Source organism: Megascapheus bottae, chromosome 26 (assembly GCF_031878675.1).
Source record: "Megascapheus bottae isolate mThoBot1 chromosome 26, mThoBot2.hap1, whole genome shotgun sequence".
NCBI lineage: Eukaryota > Metazoa > Chordata > Mammalia > Rodentia > Geomyidae > Megascapheus > Megascapheus bottae.
The window spans coordinates 2,395,123-2,413,047 of NC_143534.1; the positions used below are offsets into that span (position 1 = coordinate 2,395,123).

The 17,925-nt window shown below is 47.2% G+C and overlaps 1 protein-coding gene across 1 annotated transcript in view; it reads left to right on the forward strand.

Annotated features, from left to right (window-relative positions):
* Ryr2 (ryanodine receptor 2) overlaps positions 1-17,925 on the forward strand; it is a 232,881-nt gene that overhangs the window by 57,007 nt on the left and 157,949 nt on the right. Inside the window, exons 13-16 of the mRNA XM_090318697.1 lie at positions 3,003-3,124; positions 4,204-4,387; positions 5,837-5,972; positions 11,322-11,417. Of these exons, the coding sequence (XP_090174823.1) occupies positions 3,003-3,124; positions 4,204-4,387; positions 5,837-5,972; positions 11,322-11,417 (538 nt within the window). The remainder of the gene's footprint in view (positions 1-3,002; positions 3,125-4,203; positions 4,388-5,836; positions 5,973-11,321; positions 11,418-17,925) is intronic.

The window sequence follows — 17,925 nt, forward strand, 5'->3', positions numbered from 1 at the left end:
CTGTTCCATGTGTGGCTGTGACTCCCCTGTTCCGTGTGTGGCTGTGACTCCTCTGTTCCGTGTGCGGCCATGACTCCTCTGTTCCGTGTGTGGCTGTGACTCCTCCGTTCCATGTGTGGCTGTGACTCCTCTGTGTGTGGCTGTGACTCCTCTGTTCCATGTGTGGCTGTGACTCCTCTGTGTGTAGCTGTGACTCCTCTGTTCCGTGTGCGGCTGTGATTCCTCCGTTCCATGTGTGGCTGTGACTCCTCTGTGTGTGGCTGTGACTCCTCTGTTCCATGTGTGGCTGTGACTCCTCTGTTCCGTGTGCGGCTGTGACTCCTCTGTTCCGTGTGTAGCTGTGACTCCTCTGTTCCATGTGCGGCTGTGACTCCTCTGTTCTGTGTGCGGCTGTGACTCCTCGGCTGTGACTCCTCCGTTCCATGTGTGGCTGTGACTCCTCTGTTCCATGTGTGGCTGTGATTCCTCTGTTCCATGTGTGGCTGTGACTCCCCTGTTCCGTGTGCGGCTGTGACTCCTCTGTTCTGTGTGCGGCCATGACTCCTCTGTTCCGTGTGTGGCTGTGACTCCTCTGTTCCGTGTGCGGCCATGACTCCTCTGTTCCGTGTGTGGCTGTGACTCCTCCGTTCCATGTGTGGCTGTGACTCCTCTGTGTGTGGCTGTGACTCCTCTGTTCCATGTGTGGCTGTGACTCCTCTGTGTGTAGCTGTGACTCCTCTGTTCCGTGTGCGGCTGTGACTCCTCCGTTCCATGTGTGGCTGTGACTCCTCTGTGTGTGGCTGTGACTCCTCTGTTCCATGTGTGGCTGTGACTCCTCTGTTCCGTGTGCGGCTGTGACTCCTCTGTTCCGTGTGTAGCTGTGACTCCTCTGTTCCATGTGCGGCTGTGACTCCTCTGTTCTGTGTGCGGCTGTGACTGCTCGGCTGTGACTCCTCCGTTCCATGTGTGGCTGTGACTCCTCTGTTCCATGTGTGGCTGTGATTCCTCTGTTCCATGTGTGGCTGTGACTCCCCTGTTCCGTGTGCGGCTGTGACTCCTCTGTTCCGTGTGTGGCTGTGACTCCTCTGTTCCGTGTGCGGCCATGACTCCTCTGTTCCGTGTGTGGCTGTGACTCCTCCGTTCCATGTGTGGCTGTGACTCCTCTGTGTGTGGCTGTGACTCCTCTGTTCCATGTGTGGCTGTGACTCCTCTGTGTGTAGCTGTGACTCCTCTGTTCTGTGTGCGGCTGTGACTCCTCCGTTCCATGTGTGGCTGTGACTCCTCTGTGTGTGGCTGTGACTCCTCTGTTCCGTGTGTGGCTGTGACTCCTCTGTTCCGTGTGCGGCTGTGACTCCTCTGTTCCGTGTGTGGCTGTGATTCCTCTGTTCCGTGTGTGGCTGTGACTCCTCTGTGTGTAGCTGTGACTCCTCTGTTCCGTGTGCGGCTGTGACTCCTCTGTTCTGTGTGCGGCTGTGACTCCTCGGCTGTGACTCCTCCGTTCCATGTGTGGCTGTGACTCCTCCGTTCCGTGTGCGGCTGTGACTCCTCTGTTCCGTGTGCGGCTGTGACTCCTCTGTTCCGTGTGCGGCTGTGACTCCTCTGTTCCGTGTGCGGCTGTGACTCCTCTGTTCCGTGTGTGGCTGTGACTCCTCTGTGTGTAGCTGTGACTCCTCTGTTCCGTTTGCGGCTGTGACTCCTCTGTTCTGTGTGCGGCTGTGACTCCTCGGCTGTGACTCCTCCGTTCCATGTGTGGCTGTGACTCCTCTGTTCCATGTGTGGCTGTGACTCCTCTGTTCCGTGTGTGGCTGTGACTCCTCTGTTCCGTGTGCGGCTGTGACTCCTCTGTTCCGTGTGCGGCTGTGACTCCTCTGTTCCGTGTGCGGCTGTGACTCCTCTGTTCCGTGTGCGGCTGTGACTCCTCTGTTCCGTGTGCGGCTGTGACTCCTCTGTTCCGTGTGCGGCTGTGACTCCTCTGTTCCGTGTGTGGCTGTGACTCCTCTGTGTGTAGCTGTGACTCCTCTGTTCCGTTTGCGGCTGTGACTCCTCTGTTCTGTGTGCGGCTGTGACTCCTCGGCTGTGACTCCTCCGTTCCATGTGTGGCTGTGACTCCTCTGTTCCATGTGTGGCTGTGACTCCTCTGTTCCGTGTGTGGCTGTGACTCCTCTGTTCCGTGTGTGGCTGTGACTCCTCTGTGTGTGGCTGTGACTCCTCTGTTCCGTGTGTGGCTGTGACTCCTCTGTTCCGTGTGTGGCTGTGACTCCTCTGTTCCGTGTGTGGCTGTGACTCCTCTGTGTGTAGCTGTGACTACTCTGTTCCATGTGCGGCTGTGACTCCTCTGTTCTGTGTGCGGCCATGACTCCTCTGTTCCGTGTGCGGCCATGACTCCTCTGTTCCGTGTGTGGCTGTGACTCCTCCGTTCCATGTGTGGCTGTGACTCCTCTGTGTGTGGCTGTGACTCCTCTGTTCCATGTGTGGCTGTGACTCCTCTGTGTGTAGCTGTGACTCCTCTGTTCCGTGTGCGGCTGTGACTCCTCCGTTCCATGTGTGGCTGTGACTCCTCTGTGTGTGGCTGTGACTCCTCTGTTCCGTGTGTGGCTGTGACTCCTCTGTTCCGTGTGCGGCTGTGACTCCTCTGTTCCGTGTGTGGCTGTGACTCCTCTGTTCCGTGTGTGGCTGTGATTCCTCTGTTCTGTGTGTGGCTGTGACTCCTCTGTTCCGTGTGTGGCTGTGACTCCTCTGTTCCGTGTGCGGCTGTGACTCCTCTGTTCCGTGTGTGGCTGTGACTCCTCTGTGTGTAGCTGTGACTCTTCTGTTCCGTGTGCGGCTGTGACTCCTCTGTTCCATGTGTGGCTGTGACTCCTCTGTTCCATGTGTGGCTGTGACTCCTCTGTTCCGTGTGTGGCCGTGACTCCTCTGTTCCGTGTGCGGCTGTGACTCCTCTGTTCTGTGTGTGGCTGTGACTACTCTGTGTGTGGCTGTGACTCCACTTTTCCATATGTGTCTGTGACTCCTCTTTCTTCCAGGCTATCATGCACCATGAAGGACACATGGATGATGGCTTGAATTTATCTCGATCTCAGCACGAAGAATCTCGTACAGCCCGGGTCATACGCAGCACTGTCTTCCTTTTCAATAGATTTATAAGGTAATGTTTGCTGCAGGGGTTAGTTGATTTTCTTTTTTTTTTTTTTTTCGTTTTTTGTTTTTTGTTTTTTTTGCCAGTCCTGGGCTTAAGCTCAGGGCCTGAGCACTGTCCTTGGACTTTCTCAAGGTTAGAGCTCTACCACTTGAGCCTTAGCACCACTTCCAGCTTTTTTCTATGTATGTGGTACCAAGGAATCGAACCCAGGCCTTCGTGCATGCTAGGCAAGCACTTTAACCACTAGACCAAACTCCCGGCCCTTAATTTTCTAAAAGAAATTCCTCCTAGAGTTACAAGTGGATACTTCCTAAAATATACTACGGTCATAAATACACAATGGTGGGTTGGCAGAATATAATCAAAACTGCTATTGAAAATTTCTTTTTAATTCAAATTCTTGAATTCACATTCAGGGTCTCTCATTCCTAATTGGATTGCTTGTTCATAGCTGGTGTTCTACCACTTAAGCCATATGTCCAGTCCAGCATTTTGCTGGTAGAGCCTCACAGACTCTTCTACCTAGGATAGCTTCAAATCTGGATCCTTGAGATCTCCGCCTCCTATCTTGCCAGGATTACAGGCATGAGGGTAATGAAAACATGTGATGAAATTCAAAGTATGTTAAAAATAATAAGTGACGCATAGTAACTAATTATTCTCTTAATTAATACAATTGCAAAATCCTCAAATTCAGTCATACTTGTGGCTGAAGTATTTTCTGGTAACATTATGCTAATTAACTTTCTGATCTGTAATGGATGCTGTCTGTTTCTTTAAACTTGCATATTTGATAGGTATATGCTTTTTTTTTCTACATATACAGAGCTAGAGCCTGACATGGTGAACAGCTTCAGCAGTTCTTGGGCCTCCTTAGAGATGCCTCAGGCCCCAGGAGCTTTATGTTGGGAAGAGGCAGGCATCTGGCAGGACCCCCCAGAGGCAATGAGGCCTGGCCTCTGCTCTTGGATAGAGCACCCCTCTCCTTTCCACCTGTATCTGGTGTACTTGTGTGGGATGATATTTCTAAGCCAATGAAGTTGAAACTGGGGGCCCCTGATGGAGGTGTTGGCTGTCCATTCCAGGGGCCTCGATGCTCTCAGCAAGAAAGCCAAGACACCCAGTGTGGACTTGCCCATTGAGTCAGTGAGCCTGAGTCTGCAGGACCTCATCGGCTACTTCCACCCCCCGGACGAGCACCTGGAGCACGAGGACAAGCAGAACAGACTGCGGGCCCTGAAGAACCGGCAGAACCTCTTCCAGGAAGAGGTGGGACCCATCCCCTCTAATGCTCCTCTGGCCTTCCTTCTTCCCATTCATTCCACAGCTTTAAGTAATCACACACACACACACACACACACACACACACACACACACACACACACACACCTACCTATGTATATGTGTACAGCACACATTGCCAGTGGAGTGTTATTCAGCTAGAAAGAAGAATACCTTGCAGGAAAAATGGGTGGAAATAGAAATCAAGTGAAATAGCCTAGACTGTGATAGATGTGTATCACAATTCTCTCATATGTAGAATCCAGATTTTTTTTAAATGGTGGGGGTGGGTGAGGGAGAATGAAAGGAGAGAAATGCCAGTGACTTTTGGGGGGCATGGCTTTGTGTGGGGGGCCAGCAGGAGGGAGGGAGGAGGGTGGAAATAAAGGGATAGTGGAGCTAATGCAGTACCTCATGATTTCATTGGCACGTGTGCACAGGCGTATGAAAAGCTCCATGTAGACATCGTTTAGGAAAGGAGAAGGTGTGTTTGGGACATCCACATCTGAGTGTGTTGTGGTGCTGAGAGCGGGCATTCTGCTGGGCAGCCTGGGAAGAGCCAGGTCCTTAACCTCTCAGCAACCCCTGTCCACTGGCCAGCAGTGAGGCTGGGAGGAGGGGGGCTTACAGAAACCCCAAGGCCTGTGGAACTGCCAAGCTCTGGCTGTGCTGTGAACACGAGGCCTTAGGCACATGCGTTACCACTGGAGCCATGCCCCGTCCTCTTTTGCGTTATTTTGTTTTTCAGGTAGGAAGTTATGCTTCCTTCTGGCCCAGCCCAGTCATCCTCCTCCTTGTCCACTCCCAGGCTCCCCTACCCTCTCCTCTCTTCCTCTTCTCCTTTCCTCCTTCCCCTTTTCCTCTTCCTTTTCTCACAGGCGGCATACAGACCGGACCTAGACAAAACTTCATGGTTCCTCTTAAATTCTCCATTATCAAGTGAATTCAAGCAAACCATGTCAACTCTTAGTACCTTTTCCTCTCATAGGCTTTGTGCCCTTGTGTAAACTCTGCTGTAGCAGAGGCAGTGGGCATGTCATTTCAAATGCAGGCTCCTTCCTAAAGAACTTTATTATGAGTTTTTTACTTGCTTTATAAAGGACGTTTAATTCCCTTTCTCTTACTTATTGTATCATGTCTTTAATGTAGTGTATGTAATAATGCCAGTCTGAGACAAATGAGCTCTTTTTGTACTTTTATGTAGAATCCCTGTGGCATACCTTGTCGAGGGCTGGTTCAGGGTAGTCTGTTATTCTTCCGGTCTTGTTTGAGCTTGGCTGTCAGGATTGATGCCCACTTGAATGGTCCGAGGAAGATTTCCTTTCACATGCGAATGTCTTTCTTCCTGGCCTTTAAATAAGCCACCGTGGCCGAGCAGATGTGTGTCTCTTTTCAGGGTGTGGGACTGGTTTCTGACGTGGTTTTTCTCCCACATAGGGTGTGATCAGCCTGGTTCTGGAGTGCATCGACCGCCTGCATGTCTACAGCAGTGCCGCACACTTTGCCGACGTGGCCGGGAGGGAAGCGGCTCAGTCCTGGAAGTCCATCCTCAACTCTCTCTACGAGCTGCTGGGTGAGTTCCATGGCTCGGCTTCCACCTGTGACTGAGTGCTGCGTTCCCGCAGGCCGGTGTGGGAGTGTGATGTGACCATTCACCTCACATGACACGGGCTGAATTCCTCAGACGATCTCGGTGTGGGGGTGCAGGAAGAACACAGCCAGAGCTGATTTCGAGCTGTGTCAGGAGTCTGGGGACTGTGATGACTTTTATCATTGCATCCTAGCAGCAACTCCACAAGTCACGTTGGGATGAAGTTGGCTTATGTTAGAACTTCCTGGAGTCACTTATCCGCTCCACAGAATGCGAGGGCCCCAGGTGTGAGCAAGCCTCTCCTCATCGGTTGTGTGCTGTGCTGTGATGGGAGCACACCCATCACAGGTGTGGGATTTTGCCATGGTTGCGTTTGCTCACACAGACGGGGATGAGAAGTTGGTGCAGATAGAGTGATGCTGGCCTTGGGACGTGTTCAGCTGGAATTATAGAATGCTCTCAGTCACACTGCCTTAGACCGCGGGGTCTGAGGGCTCCCTCGGCTGGCTGGCGTGCGACCAGAGTAGGGCACGGGGGCTCCACCTGTTCTCCACAACCAGCTCAGATCCCGGAGATCCAGATGTGGTGGCCAGGGATGGGATCTCACTGGCACTGGCCTTGACTGGCAGGGCCCATGCCGAAATTGAGGACCAGTCCTTAGAATCTCCCGAATTCTTGAGAGACGGGGTAGGAGGGAGGCCGGGGAGGAAGTTCAGCTCCCTTCCCCAATAGCTGTCTGTGTTTGGGGCAGGCCTGAGGGCTTGCTGAGCTGAATTCTTGTCCGGGCATGAATGCATTAACCAGCACGATGGGTGTGCACTGGGTAAACGTGGCTGTAATTATTTAATAAACAATTGCAGAGTCTCCCATTGGTTTCCTGCACTGGGCGGACTTGGCTACTAGTTTCCTTTATTAAAAACCAGTGAGCCCATCACTCTTTCCCCACAGGTCTCCTTTCCTTTCCTTTTTTTTAAGTTTTATTTTTGAGTTAGCATATGTTAATTCAGGGAGGTTCGTAGAGACAATTCCAGAATCGTGTACTCTATTCTGAGCAGATTCACCTTGGCCACTGTATACATTTATCTCCCTCTTTCCCCGCCCTCAACATGTTTGGAGGGTTTAGCATGACCTTTGTGTAATGCTGGTTTGCATGGACAAAGGCCTTGGTCGTGGTCATCACTGAGGAAAATGTCAGATTGTGTGTCCTGGATTGGCGAGCAGATTGATGAAATTTACAAAGCCAGATACACGTTCGCTCTGTGCAATATGAAGAACTTTAAGAAATTCTTCTTTAAGAAAGGTGTTCTTGAAAAGCATTAGTATCAACCTGGAAAGAATCTCCACTGTAACATTGTTTACAAATACCCTAAATCAGCCTCCCCGTCAACAGGATATTGGTGTGTCAGCTACAGGAGATTCAGTATCGAACTCGGAGTGGGTGATGAACATTGAGACAATGCATCACTGGGAAAACACTGGAAATACACCAGTCACACTGCAGCTCCTTAGTATTTCAACACTGTATTAAGTGTGTGTGTGTGGGGGGGAGTTAGAGTCTAATGGCATAAAATTAAACATGTGTAGGGAAAGCTGCATTCTGTCGGGGTCCTTCATCCCCAGTCCCTCTTGAGGAGGAATGGGAAAAACACACCCCAACCAGTCCAAGCCGTGAGAGGAGAGGGCCCACTGTCCTCCCGCACTCAGCCTTGCTTCTCCAGAGCACAGACGCCATGCAGCTTCATCAAGGCAGGAATCTCTCTAAAACTCCCCTCCTTGTATTGGGTGCGGGAGCCTATCAGCACAACAGGTGGGCAGGATAAAGAGGTCCACTTGTTTACCCCTACTGCAGGTCTCAGCAGAAAGTTATTAGAATGGCGTTACTCGGCCCCCAACACATTCTTATATATACATTTCTGAAAGATGAACAGAAAATGTTATATGACTATTTCTTGGGAAAGGATTCAAATCTTTTACTTTTCATTTATCATTTGCCCTATTAAGCGTTTATTCTTCTTAATCTGTTGGGATACATTTACTTTTATAACATACTTATAAAAAGGTATTTAACATGGACTGATGCTTAGAAGAATGACGATAAGAGGAAAAAGCTGCACTTTAAACCCCAGTTAAGTGAAGCAAAATAAATTATTTTATATGTATATGCACAAGTGAAGGGACTGTCCCCTGAATACAAGGTAGTTTAAATGGAACAGATATTTTAGATGGATAGAATTGGGAGAAACTTTACCTTCAAAAAATGATTCTTTGGGGGCCGGGAGTCTGGCCTAGTGGTAGAGTGCTTGCCTAGCATGCACAAAGACCCGGGTTCGATTCCTTGGTACCACATACTTAGAAAAAGCTGGAAGTGATGCTGTGGCTCAAGTGGTAGAGCTCTAGCCTTGAGAAAGCCCAAGGACAGTGCTGAGGCCCTGAGCTTAAGCCCAGGACTGGCAAAAAAAATGATTCTTTGATTTCTCCTTGTTTTTGTATTGCCATTATAATCATTGATTTTATAGCCAGAAAAAAGTAAACACAGCCCTATTTTAATGCACAAAAGAAGTCAGAACCATCTGTTTGGTGCAGGCAGTTTTCCTTGAATTCTGTGTCATAACATAGCCACATATACCCGTGTTTATATATCTGCAGCCATAATTGGAGTTCTAAAATATATGTAGGAAGAGGTGCTGTGGCACTAGGGTGGTAGCCTTGAGTTGAAATGCTCACAGACAACACCCAGGCCCAGGGTTCAAGCCCCACGACTGACCCCCAAAAAAGAAATGTATGTATGTATGTATGTATGTATGTATTCATGTATGTATGTATTCATGTATGTATGCTTTAACTTTCCTTGTGAAGCCTGCTGGCTTTTCTTTCCCTATCAAAAACTTGGTTTCTTCCTCAAAAGTAGAGCTACTTTCTCCTGAGGTTGTGTGTGACATACGCCCCCTTCTCTTTTTATCTTGGGCATGTCTGTTATAGAATGGAGAGAAAAGGGCAAGGGAGGATGGATAATCTGTAACGATTTGGCATTTGACATGGATTTAGTTGATATGAGCTTTAAGTGGAGAATGATGAAAGCAGGTTTATGAGCTGCCAGCTGGAGGCCCTCAGAATGTTGTCAGCAACAAGACCCTAATTTCTGAAGCATCACCGTCCCATTCTTCATACCTCGTGTCTGCGCTTCTGCCATTCATCTGTGGGACACTTCTGACCAGAATGATTTCTAAAGATGTCTGAGAAGTGGCTCTTCAGCTAAACCTCTATGAATACTCATTTTCTGAAGCCTCAGTGTAGGAAATCATCAGGATAGGCCTCTGTTCTTTCTGTCTGGCAGAACCAAACTGCTCAGATGACTTGAACGAAAGAGGGCTGGGTGCGCACAGCAGTGTTCAGGGGTGTGGGGCATTTGGGAAGGAGGGATGCCCAGGGCTCTCACTAATGGATGCATTAATCCGCCTGTGCCTTCCACGTTTGATGGCTTTGTTGGGAGGTGGGGGAGGCGAATCTGTAAGGTCTGATTGGAAGAGGGAGTGTGCTTTGGACAGTATCCCTCTCCCCCTTCTTCCTGGCCACCAGGAGATAAGCAGCTCTCCCTCACCACACCCTTCTGCCATGATGCTTTGGCCTCATAGGCTTAAAACCATTGGAGGCAGCCAACCATGCAAGTGAAGCTCTGAAAACCCGAGCCAAAATCAAGCTTTCCTCTTTTAAGTTATTTACTCAGGGAGTTTTGTTATAGTGACACTAAAAGAAAGAGTAACACTAGAGGATGCTGCAATTAGGAATATTTGCACATGCCACTGAGTCCCAGTGTCTCAGGAAGGTTTCCTCCATGCCAGAAGACACTGGGAAGGCAGTGAGGAGGTAGAAACACGTGCAGGCTGCCGCCCCTGTGTCAGGCCTTTCTCTGGTATCTGTGTGCATGGGGAAACCCGTCCTGTCCCATTTTCCAGCACGTTCCGGAAAGGGGTTGTGCTGCTGTCGCTGGGCCAGCTTCCTCAGCGGGAGTTTCTGCACTGTGGCTGACAAGCCTGTATTTACTTGTTTGGCAAGGGGGAGAGGACATGTGAGGTCAGGAATCCCCTGTAACCAGAGGCTTTCCTAAGCAATCGGCTGAAATTGCAGTTTGTCATTCTGCTTCCTGGAGTTCCCAGATTGTAAATAGTGATGTTTCACATGGGAGAACTCTTCCTTGCTTCAAATGTCGTGTCATTCAAAAATCTCACCGACATTCTGTATGCATTCACACTGCCTTGGCATGATATTATGGTGTCAGAGTGGAAGTTACATTAAAAAATTCCCAGGCATGCTTCTAAAGAAATGAATCAATTGATTTTTAGTTTTGATCAGTCTTGGGCATGAATTTAGGGCCTGGGTACTGTCCTTGAGCTTTTACACTCAAAGGTAACATTCTACCACATTGAGCCACAATGCCACTTCTGCTTTCTTGCTGTTTAATTGGAGATAAGAGTCTCATGTACTTTCCTGCCCAGGTTGGCTTTGAACTTCAATCCTTAGATCTCAGCCTCCTGAGTAGCTAGGCTTACAGGTATGAGCTACTGATGCCACCCAACTGAAGTTTTAAATTGAAAAGTGAAAAGTTTTAAAATGGAGTCTATAAAATAGTTGAGGAAGAATTTCCCATAAGGAAGATTTTTTGGGGGTCAAAAATGGTAGGCAATGTGAGTGCAAAGTTATTAGAATGAGCTTTTTTAAGTCATCTCTGAGTTTTTCCCCATGCATTGTGATTCTCCAATAAGAAAGAAGACTTCATATATATATATATATGTATATATATGTTTGTGCATATGTATAAGTATAGCCTTTTTGTCACTGGCACTTAGATCCTTCCTTCTGTATAATAGTCAGCTATTTCTGTAGGTTACAGCTCTAAGTCCTAGTTCTAGCTTCTTGAATTTGGGGTGAATTTTTAAGACAACTGGTGTGTTCTTAAGTTCTTCAGTATAGAGGTCTAAAAAGTGGACTCCAGAGAAATGAAATAATTTAATCTCATGGCTAGTTGAAACCAGTACATCTTAGAACCCAAGCAAAGGCGTTCCAGTGATGGTCCCATAGTGACACTCTACTGTCTGGGGTGGCTTTCTTTCTCATGAGTGCTGGGGTTTTTCAGCCTTCATTAGTAGAGAGCAAGTCATTTTCATGCTCTCATTTTTTTGTACATAAGTGCATGGCTTCTCTACATTTGCACATGATTTAGAGTCACAAGGACATTTGGTACTTGAGCCAGCATTTTAGAGCTCCTATTAGCTCACTTTGATTTTTGAATGAAAAAAGAAAAGGATCACTAAAATGTGGCATCATCTTTTGCAGCTGCCCTCATTAGAGGAAATCGCAAGAACTGTGCTCAGTTTTCTGGCTCCCTGGACTGGCTCATCAGCAGACTGGAAAGACTAGAAGCTTCCTCGGGTAAGTGCTCTAGCTTTCCCTTTGGGGCGAGGGAGGTGTTATTCTTGTGTTCTTCTAGCTCTTGCTCTTTGAGTTATGAAAACAAAGTCTGATTTTCAATGCAGTAGTAGTGCTTTCCTTTCCATTATTTGGAGACTGTTTGCTTATTGATTCCATCATTACCAGTACCTTGAGTTATTTCTGAGCAGCAATCTAACAATACCTTGTCCATTTGCATTTAATTCACTTAATTTAGTTGTGAAATACTGAATTCCTCTTTTCTCAAATCACAGACTCCTGATGTGCTCTGTAAACAAAAAGGAATTTGAGTCCTCATATTTTTTTTCTCTTGATGTTCAAAAGGTTATTTGGATAATTGGGTAAGGGTGGAACTGAGGATTAGTTTCACAAATAATACATTACAATATTTTATTATAAAAGGAATTTCTTAAATGGTAACCAACAATTGGCATAACAGGAAAACAGAATCATTCAACCAGGCTGTGAGTTTGGCCTAGTGGTGGAGTGCTTGCCTAGCATGCACGAAGACCTGGGTTCAACTCCTCGGTACCACATACATAGCAAAAAGCCGGAAGTGGTGCTGAGGCTCAAGTGGTAGAGCTCTAGCCTTGAGAAAGTCCAAGGACAGCGCTCAGGCTCTGAGCTCAAGCTCAGGACTGGCAAAAAAAAAAAAAAAAAAAGAACCATTCAACCAGTTGAATGGTTTTATTTGGTGGGGTGTGACTTAGTGAGTGGAACTTCTCTGTGATGGACAGGCTTTCCAGATCTACTGGGTGGGACTTCTCAGTGATCTACAGGCTTTCCAGATCTACTCAGCAGGACTTCTCAGTGATTGACAGGCTTTCCAGATTGCCCACAGTTGTTGACCTTACCAATCAGGAGGTTGGAACTAGAGTAAGGAGAAGCCCTCTGGCCAGGCCCTCTATGGTGTTACCTGTGAATAGCTTAGTGAGAAGAGGTAGATGAGACTCAGGATTAGGGTCTGACACCATTTTTTTCCATCTTCCTTCTTTTCCCTAGTTTTCATTTTGCTTTTTCTCATTACTTTCTGTAGACTGTCTCGAAGAGTAGGCTATAAAAACTAGGGCACTGGTAGCTCATGTTTGTGATCTTTGTTAATCAGGAGGCTGAGATCTAAGGACTGTGGACTGTGGATTGAAACCAGGCTGGGTAGTCTAACATCAACTGCAAAATAGCCGTGAAAGAGCCTCGTGGCAGTGGCTGGGGGCACACAGGAATGTCCTCACACAGGTGACAGCACGCCCGTGGCAGGTGTGCCGTTGTATGCACTTTACAAATATTAGTCATTTCATTCTCAGCAGCTCTGAGGGGTAGATGCCAAGGTTATCCCCAGCTTACAGGTAAAGGACAGACCCAGAGCCAGGGCAGAGCCAGCATCTAGGCCGGCATCTAAACCACCTAAACCATTATACTATGTGTTTCTTTAAAGGTTCCTTTTGTGGGGATGGGGGCTGTGAGATCGAATTGAGGTTTCAACTCAGGGTCTCAAGTTTGTTAGGCAGGCACTCTTACCACTGAGCCACAATTCCAGCCTTGTTTTATGCTAGTTATCTTGGAGATAATCTAGTTAGGGTGGCAGGCATGTGTCCCTGCATCCGGCTTTTCACTAAGCAATCCGGAGAGACTCTGGATCCCAGTCTCTCCAGGCTAGCCTTGAACTGGGGTCCTCTCAGTCTGAGCCTGCATTCGCTCCAAGACCAGAGCTGGGATCCAACAGTGCTCAGCTTCTTTCAAGGGGCTTACTGAGGATATGACTATTAATGAAAATTCAAGTAGGTAGAGTTAGGTAGCTGTGCGTTATTCTGGTGCTGGATTTAGTTTTCGTCTTCTTTTTGAGCAGATGATAGAACTTCTGAGCTGAGTTGCCAAGGCCTTCTGATCTTTCATTTCCTCGACTATCTTGATAGGCACTTCCAAATCTCCATAAATTCATACTCATAAATACCACTGGTGAGAAACGACCAGAGACCATGGTGTTAGGAAATAAGAAAACCATGATGATGTTAAGAAATCATTTGCAGTGAAAGTAACCATGAAATCTACAGGGACTCACATCTGACAGCCACTGAGGGGACTTTTAAATCATTGCATTATGAATTAAGAAATGGTAACTGTAGATATTTATGGGGTGCCAAATATCCTGACATATCTACAATTTAGAATAGCTTCTCCAGGCAAATTAATACGTGATGAGAGTCTTTAAAACTTACCCTCAGAGATTATGTACCAGCTCACCAAGATGCATGTGTTTCTGCATCTTTCAAAGATGACTGTGTTATCAGCCTATAGAGCTGGATTGCAGTAGCTGATTGTGGTGTGAAAAAATGACCACTCTCAACTTCTTAGGGTAGAGGGAGATCATTTCTTTATGGTCTCAGGCTGAGACTGTAAATGTGTGTCTAAGCCGGAGTGAATTACAAAAGCAAACCAAGAAATCTGCCCACAGGGCGCCAGGAGGCGCAGTGAGTTGTGTTTTGTCTCTTTCCCCAGGGTTCTGCCAGGAGGGTAAGTGCTCTTCCTCTAGGAAGCCTGCAGCTCTCCTGAGCTGAGGTGAGATTCCCCTCTCACTAGGCGTCCATGGGCAGAGGCCTTCTGGAGTTAGGCAGGAGGAATCTCTGGGGTGGTCTAGAGGCTAAAGTTTGCATGCAATATGGCTCCTAGGAAATGATCGCATTGTTTGAAGCTCCCAGAATTCTCCCTCCCTCAACAAGTTTTAAACTTACCATTGTTTTTCCAAAGACAAGCACCTGTCCCAGTAGTAGTCTGCCCAGCGCAGTCTGTCTTAGAATCTTGTGTTGTGGGACAGTCTCCTCCTCCATTCCCAATCCTGTGTGAGCTGGTGGTAGAAGGAAGAAGTTTCCTTGGGCCATTTATTTTCTGACACTGGCTAGGACTGAGAGAGGCGTCATGTCTAATGCTGGCAGGGGCGCCAAGTGTTCAAGCCTCACTCATGGCAGATAGAGAGAGGCAGCTCACTGGGGGATGCCTCAGAGAAGCCCAGCTTAGTTTTGGAATCACAGCTTTGGATTTTCCTAAGAAGGCTATCATGCTATTCCCAAGAGATCAGACAGCTGAGCCTAAGGAGAAACTAAGTGACAGTGGAAACTGTGTAAAGGAACTCACTGGTGACAGCTGTGGGCGCCGTAGCTGTCAGGTCCTCAGAGCCTCTGTGGTAATCTCGTAAAGCATATTCCAAGGCTGGATGTTTTTGGATAATGATCCTGGGTTATCAAGCCTTGGAACTGAGCCAGATTTCGTGGTTGATGCCTGTAATCCTAGCTACTCAGGAGGCTGGGATCTAAGGATTGAGGTTCCATGCCAGCAAAGGCAGGAAAGTCCATGAGACTCGAATTGCCACTTAACCACCAAGAATCCAGAAGTGGAGGTATGGCTCGAATGATAAAGCACCAGCCTTGAGTTAAAAAGCCAGGGAGAGTGTGAGGCCCTGAATTCAAGTCCCAGTAACACACACACACACACACACACACACACACACACACACCCATAAGTTATCTGGTATGCTAAGGGATTATATACTGAAGGTAAGGAAATGTTTTAAAAATATTCTTTTGAAATATCTGAAATAAACTATTTCTAATTAGAAGTTACCCACACATTGGCTTCTATTTTCCACCAAACATTATATTGTAACTGGGGGAAAAATAAAAGAGAACAAATGAGAGCCTGGATTTTGAGGGCTTCCTATATTTTACCAGCACTAAGGAAACATGGGGAAGGAAAAAAAATCCTCCAAGAAAGCTTCAAATGAAACAGAACATTTTTTTTAATAGAAAAAAGAGAAAGTACTGGAAGCGGCTGCGTTACCTGAGGTCTTGACCCTCGTGGCAGTGCTTTTCTGCATAGGCCCCGGATTAGCTGGAGAGCAAATGGCATTTCTAGAAAATGGTTCTGGAGGTGAAAGAGATTCTCACCCTCTCAGCGTGGAGGAGAAAAGGTCCCGACCTTCATGGCCTGGGGCTGAGAAGGTTTTCATTCATTTCCCACAATGATTCTTTAATGGTTCTCCTCTTCAGCAGGTGCATGGGGTGTAAAGGGAAGCAGACAATGCTAGACTTGTGGGTCATAGTGTGTTAGCTGAGTGTGGGTGCCTCGTCCTGAGACACTGAATGGCAGCAAAGCATCTTTGGCTTTGGTAAGGCACTTAGTTACCGAAGAGGATTTCAAATTCATGAACAGATATGTAGTGTTTTCCATTCATTTTCTTTCTAATGTGTTTTCCAGAGTCTCAGCATTTATGGTCTCCAGTCTGGGACTCCACATTCTGTGACAGTTTATACCAACAAGTATCAGCGTGGCATGGCATTTCCCATGTATGATGACCCCCCCCCCTTTTTTTTCTTATTGTGCTGGTTCTGGAACTTGAATTCAGCTTTAGGCACTGTGTTTCCCTTAGCTCTATCACTCATGGCTAGAGCTCTACTGTGTGAGCTACAGTTCTGCTTCCAGCTTTTGGGCTGTGAATTGGAGATAAGATCTCTATAGACTTTCCTGCCCAAGCTGGCTTTGAACTACCACCCACAGATCTCAGCCCCCTGAGTAGCTAGGATTTCAGGTGTGAGCCACCTTGCCTAGCAGAGAGCTGCCTTTTGTTGACTGCTTTTTTTTTTTGCCAGTCCTGGGCTTGGGCTCAGGGCTTGAGCTCTGTCCTTGGACTTTCTCAAGGCTAGCACTCTACCACTTGAGCCTCAGCACCACTTCCAGCTTTTTGCTATGTATGTGGTACCAAGGAATCGAACCCGGGTCTTCATGCATGCTAGGCAAGCACTCTGCCACTAGGCCAAACTCCTGGCCCCTATTGACTGCTTTTTTCTTTTGGCTTCTCTGGTCTATATTCTGGTTCAAGTCAGGACTTCCAACTCTGAGCACAGATACCTGAGTCCTGATTTGAGGTGACAATGTGCATTACAATTCTAATTTACCCAGGAGGCTTTTGACTCACACTCATCTTCCACTAAGATATCTTTTTCTCTTATCTTGCAAACACACGCACCCATGATATTTTGTTATTCTATATATGAGTAAGAATGTGATACGTATTCCTCTCTTCCCTTTTTGTGGCACTGGGGTTTGAACTCAGGATAGTGCACTTACTTGGCTTGGCTGCTGTTCTGCTGCTTGAGTCATACCCTTACTCCTGCTTTTTTGCTGGTTATTTTGGAGATGGTGTCTACTCAGCTTTATTGCCTGAGCCGCCCTTGAATCATGATCCTCTAGATCTCAGTCCCCTGAGTGGTTAGAATGACAGAAGTGAGTCACCACCCACTACCCGCAGCAAACTTGCATTTTTTTTTTTACTAATATTTCTCTCCCTTCCTTGATTTTGCCAGACTGTGTTCTATTTTAATTTTAACCTCTGTCACTTTTTTCTCTTCCCAGCTTTATATGACTCAAGATTTAATGAGTTTATTTTCTTCCTTAGCTTAAAAACCAGTATAACAAATTCCAAGCATGTGCAATTATGTTTCCAATTTGGCTTGGCACTACAGTTCTTATGATTGCTATTTTAAATCTTTATGTAATCAAATATTAATGTTATATGTATTTTTTCTATCTGTACTTGAGTGAGATGTACAAACTGTATGTAGAAAAACTTTTATGTGTTTATTTTTTTTAGTTAGTCCCTGTTTACAGAAGGACAGCGGAGCTCACATTGCTTCTTTTTCTGTCTCATTGTTTGTCAAAGGGAAAAAAATGTGAAAAAGTAAATGAGCAGTTGATCTTGTACTGAAACCAAAATAATTCCTCAACTTCAAATTGATGCCCATTTTAAACAAACAAAAGCCTTCTCTTGCTTGGTGGTGTTTCAGGCTGCAACTTGCCAAATTTGCTTCATTACCCATCGCCTGCATTTGACTTGGGTGGGCTCGTCCCGTTGCACAGGAAGAGAAGAGTGAGCTTCTGTCTGCCTCCAAGCAGAAGTTTCTGCAAGGGCATCCGCAGCTCTCACTGCACACAGCAGTTAGCTTAATTCACATAGTGGAGTAAAGCAGGCAAGGGCGCAGGCTTTGGGGAGCCTCGGGTCTTCCTCTTCCTTCCTTACCACTTCTGGCCAAGAAAAGCAGAGGAGAGAACTCCCCAGGGCCTCTCAGAACTTTCTCCTAGACCGCTGACCTTTGGAGCCGGCCTGGCCTTTCATCCTGGTGTGTTTCATGGGACACTCTTTCGCAGTGACTCAAATACTGAGACTATGTGGGCAGGCTGCCTCCATGTTTGTGACTCTGCTGCCCTGTTGCTGGTGTCAGGTCCCTCGCCGTTCTACCTATCTGCCCTTCTTGCTTTGCTCTTTTCTCTCTGAGGTCTTCCGGATTAAGTAACTTACTAACCCTGCTCGTGGCTCCCTGTGTCTTTCATCCATTGTGGCCTGCTCAGCATCGCGCGCCACCATTTCTGCCTGCTGGGCAGCCCTTCCCTCGGCCTTACCGTCTCATGGCCTCTGCTTCTGATGCAGCTCCCGAGTTCTCCCCTC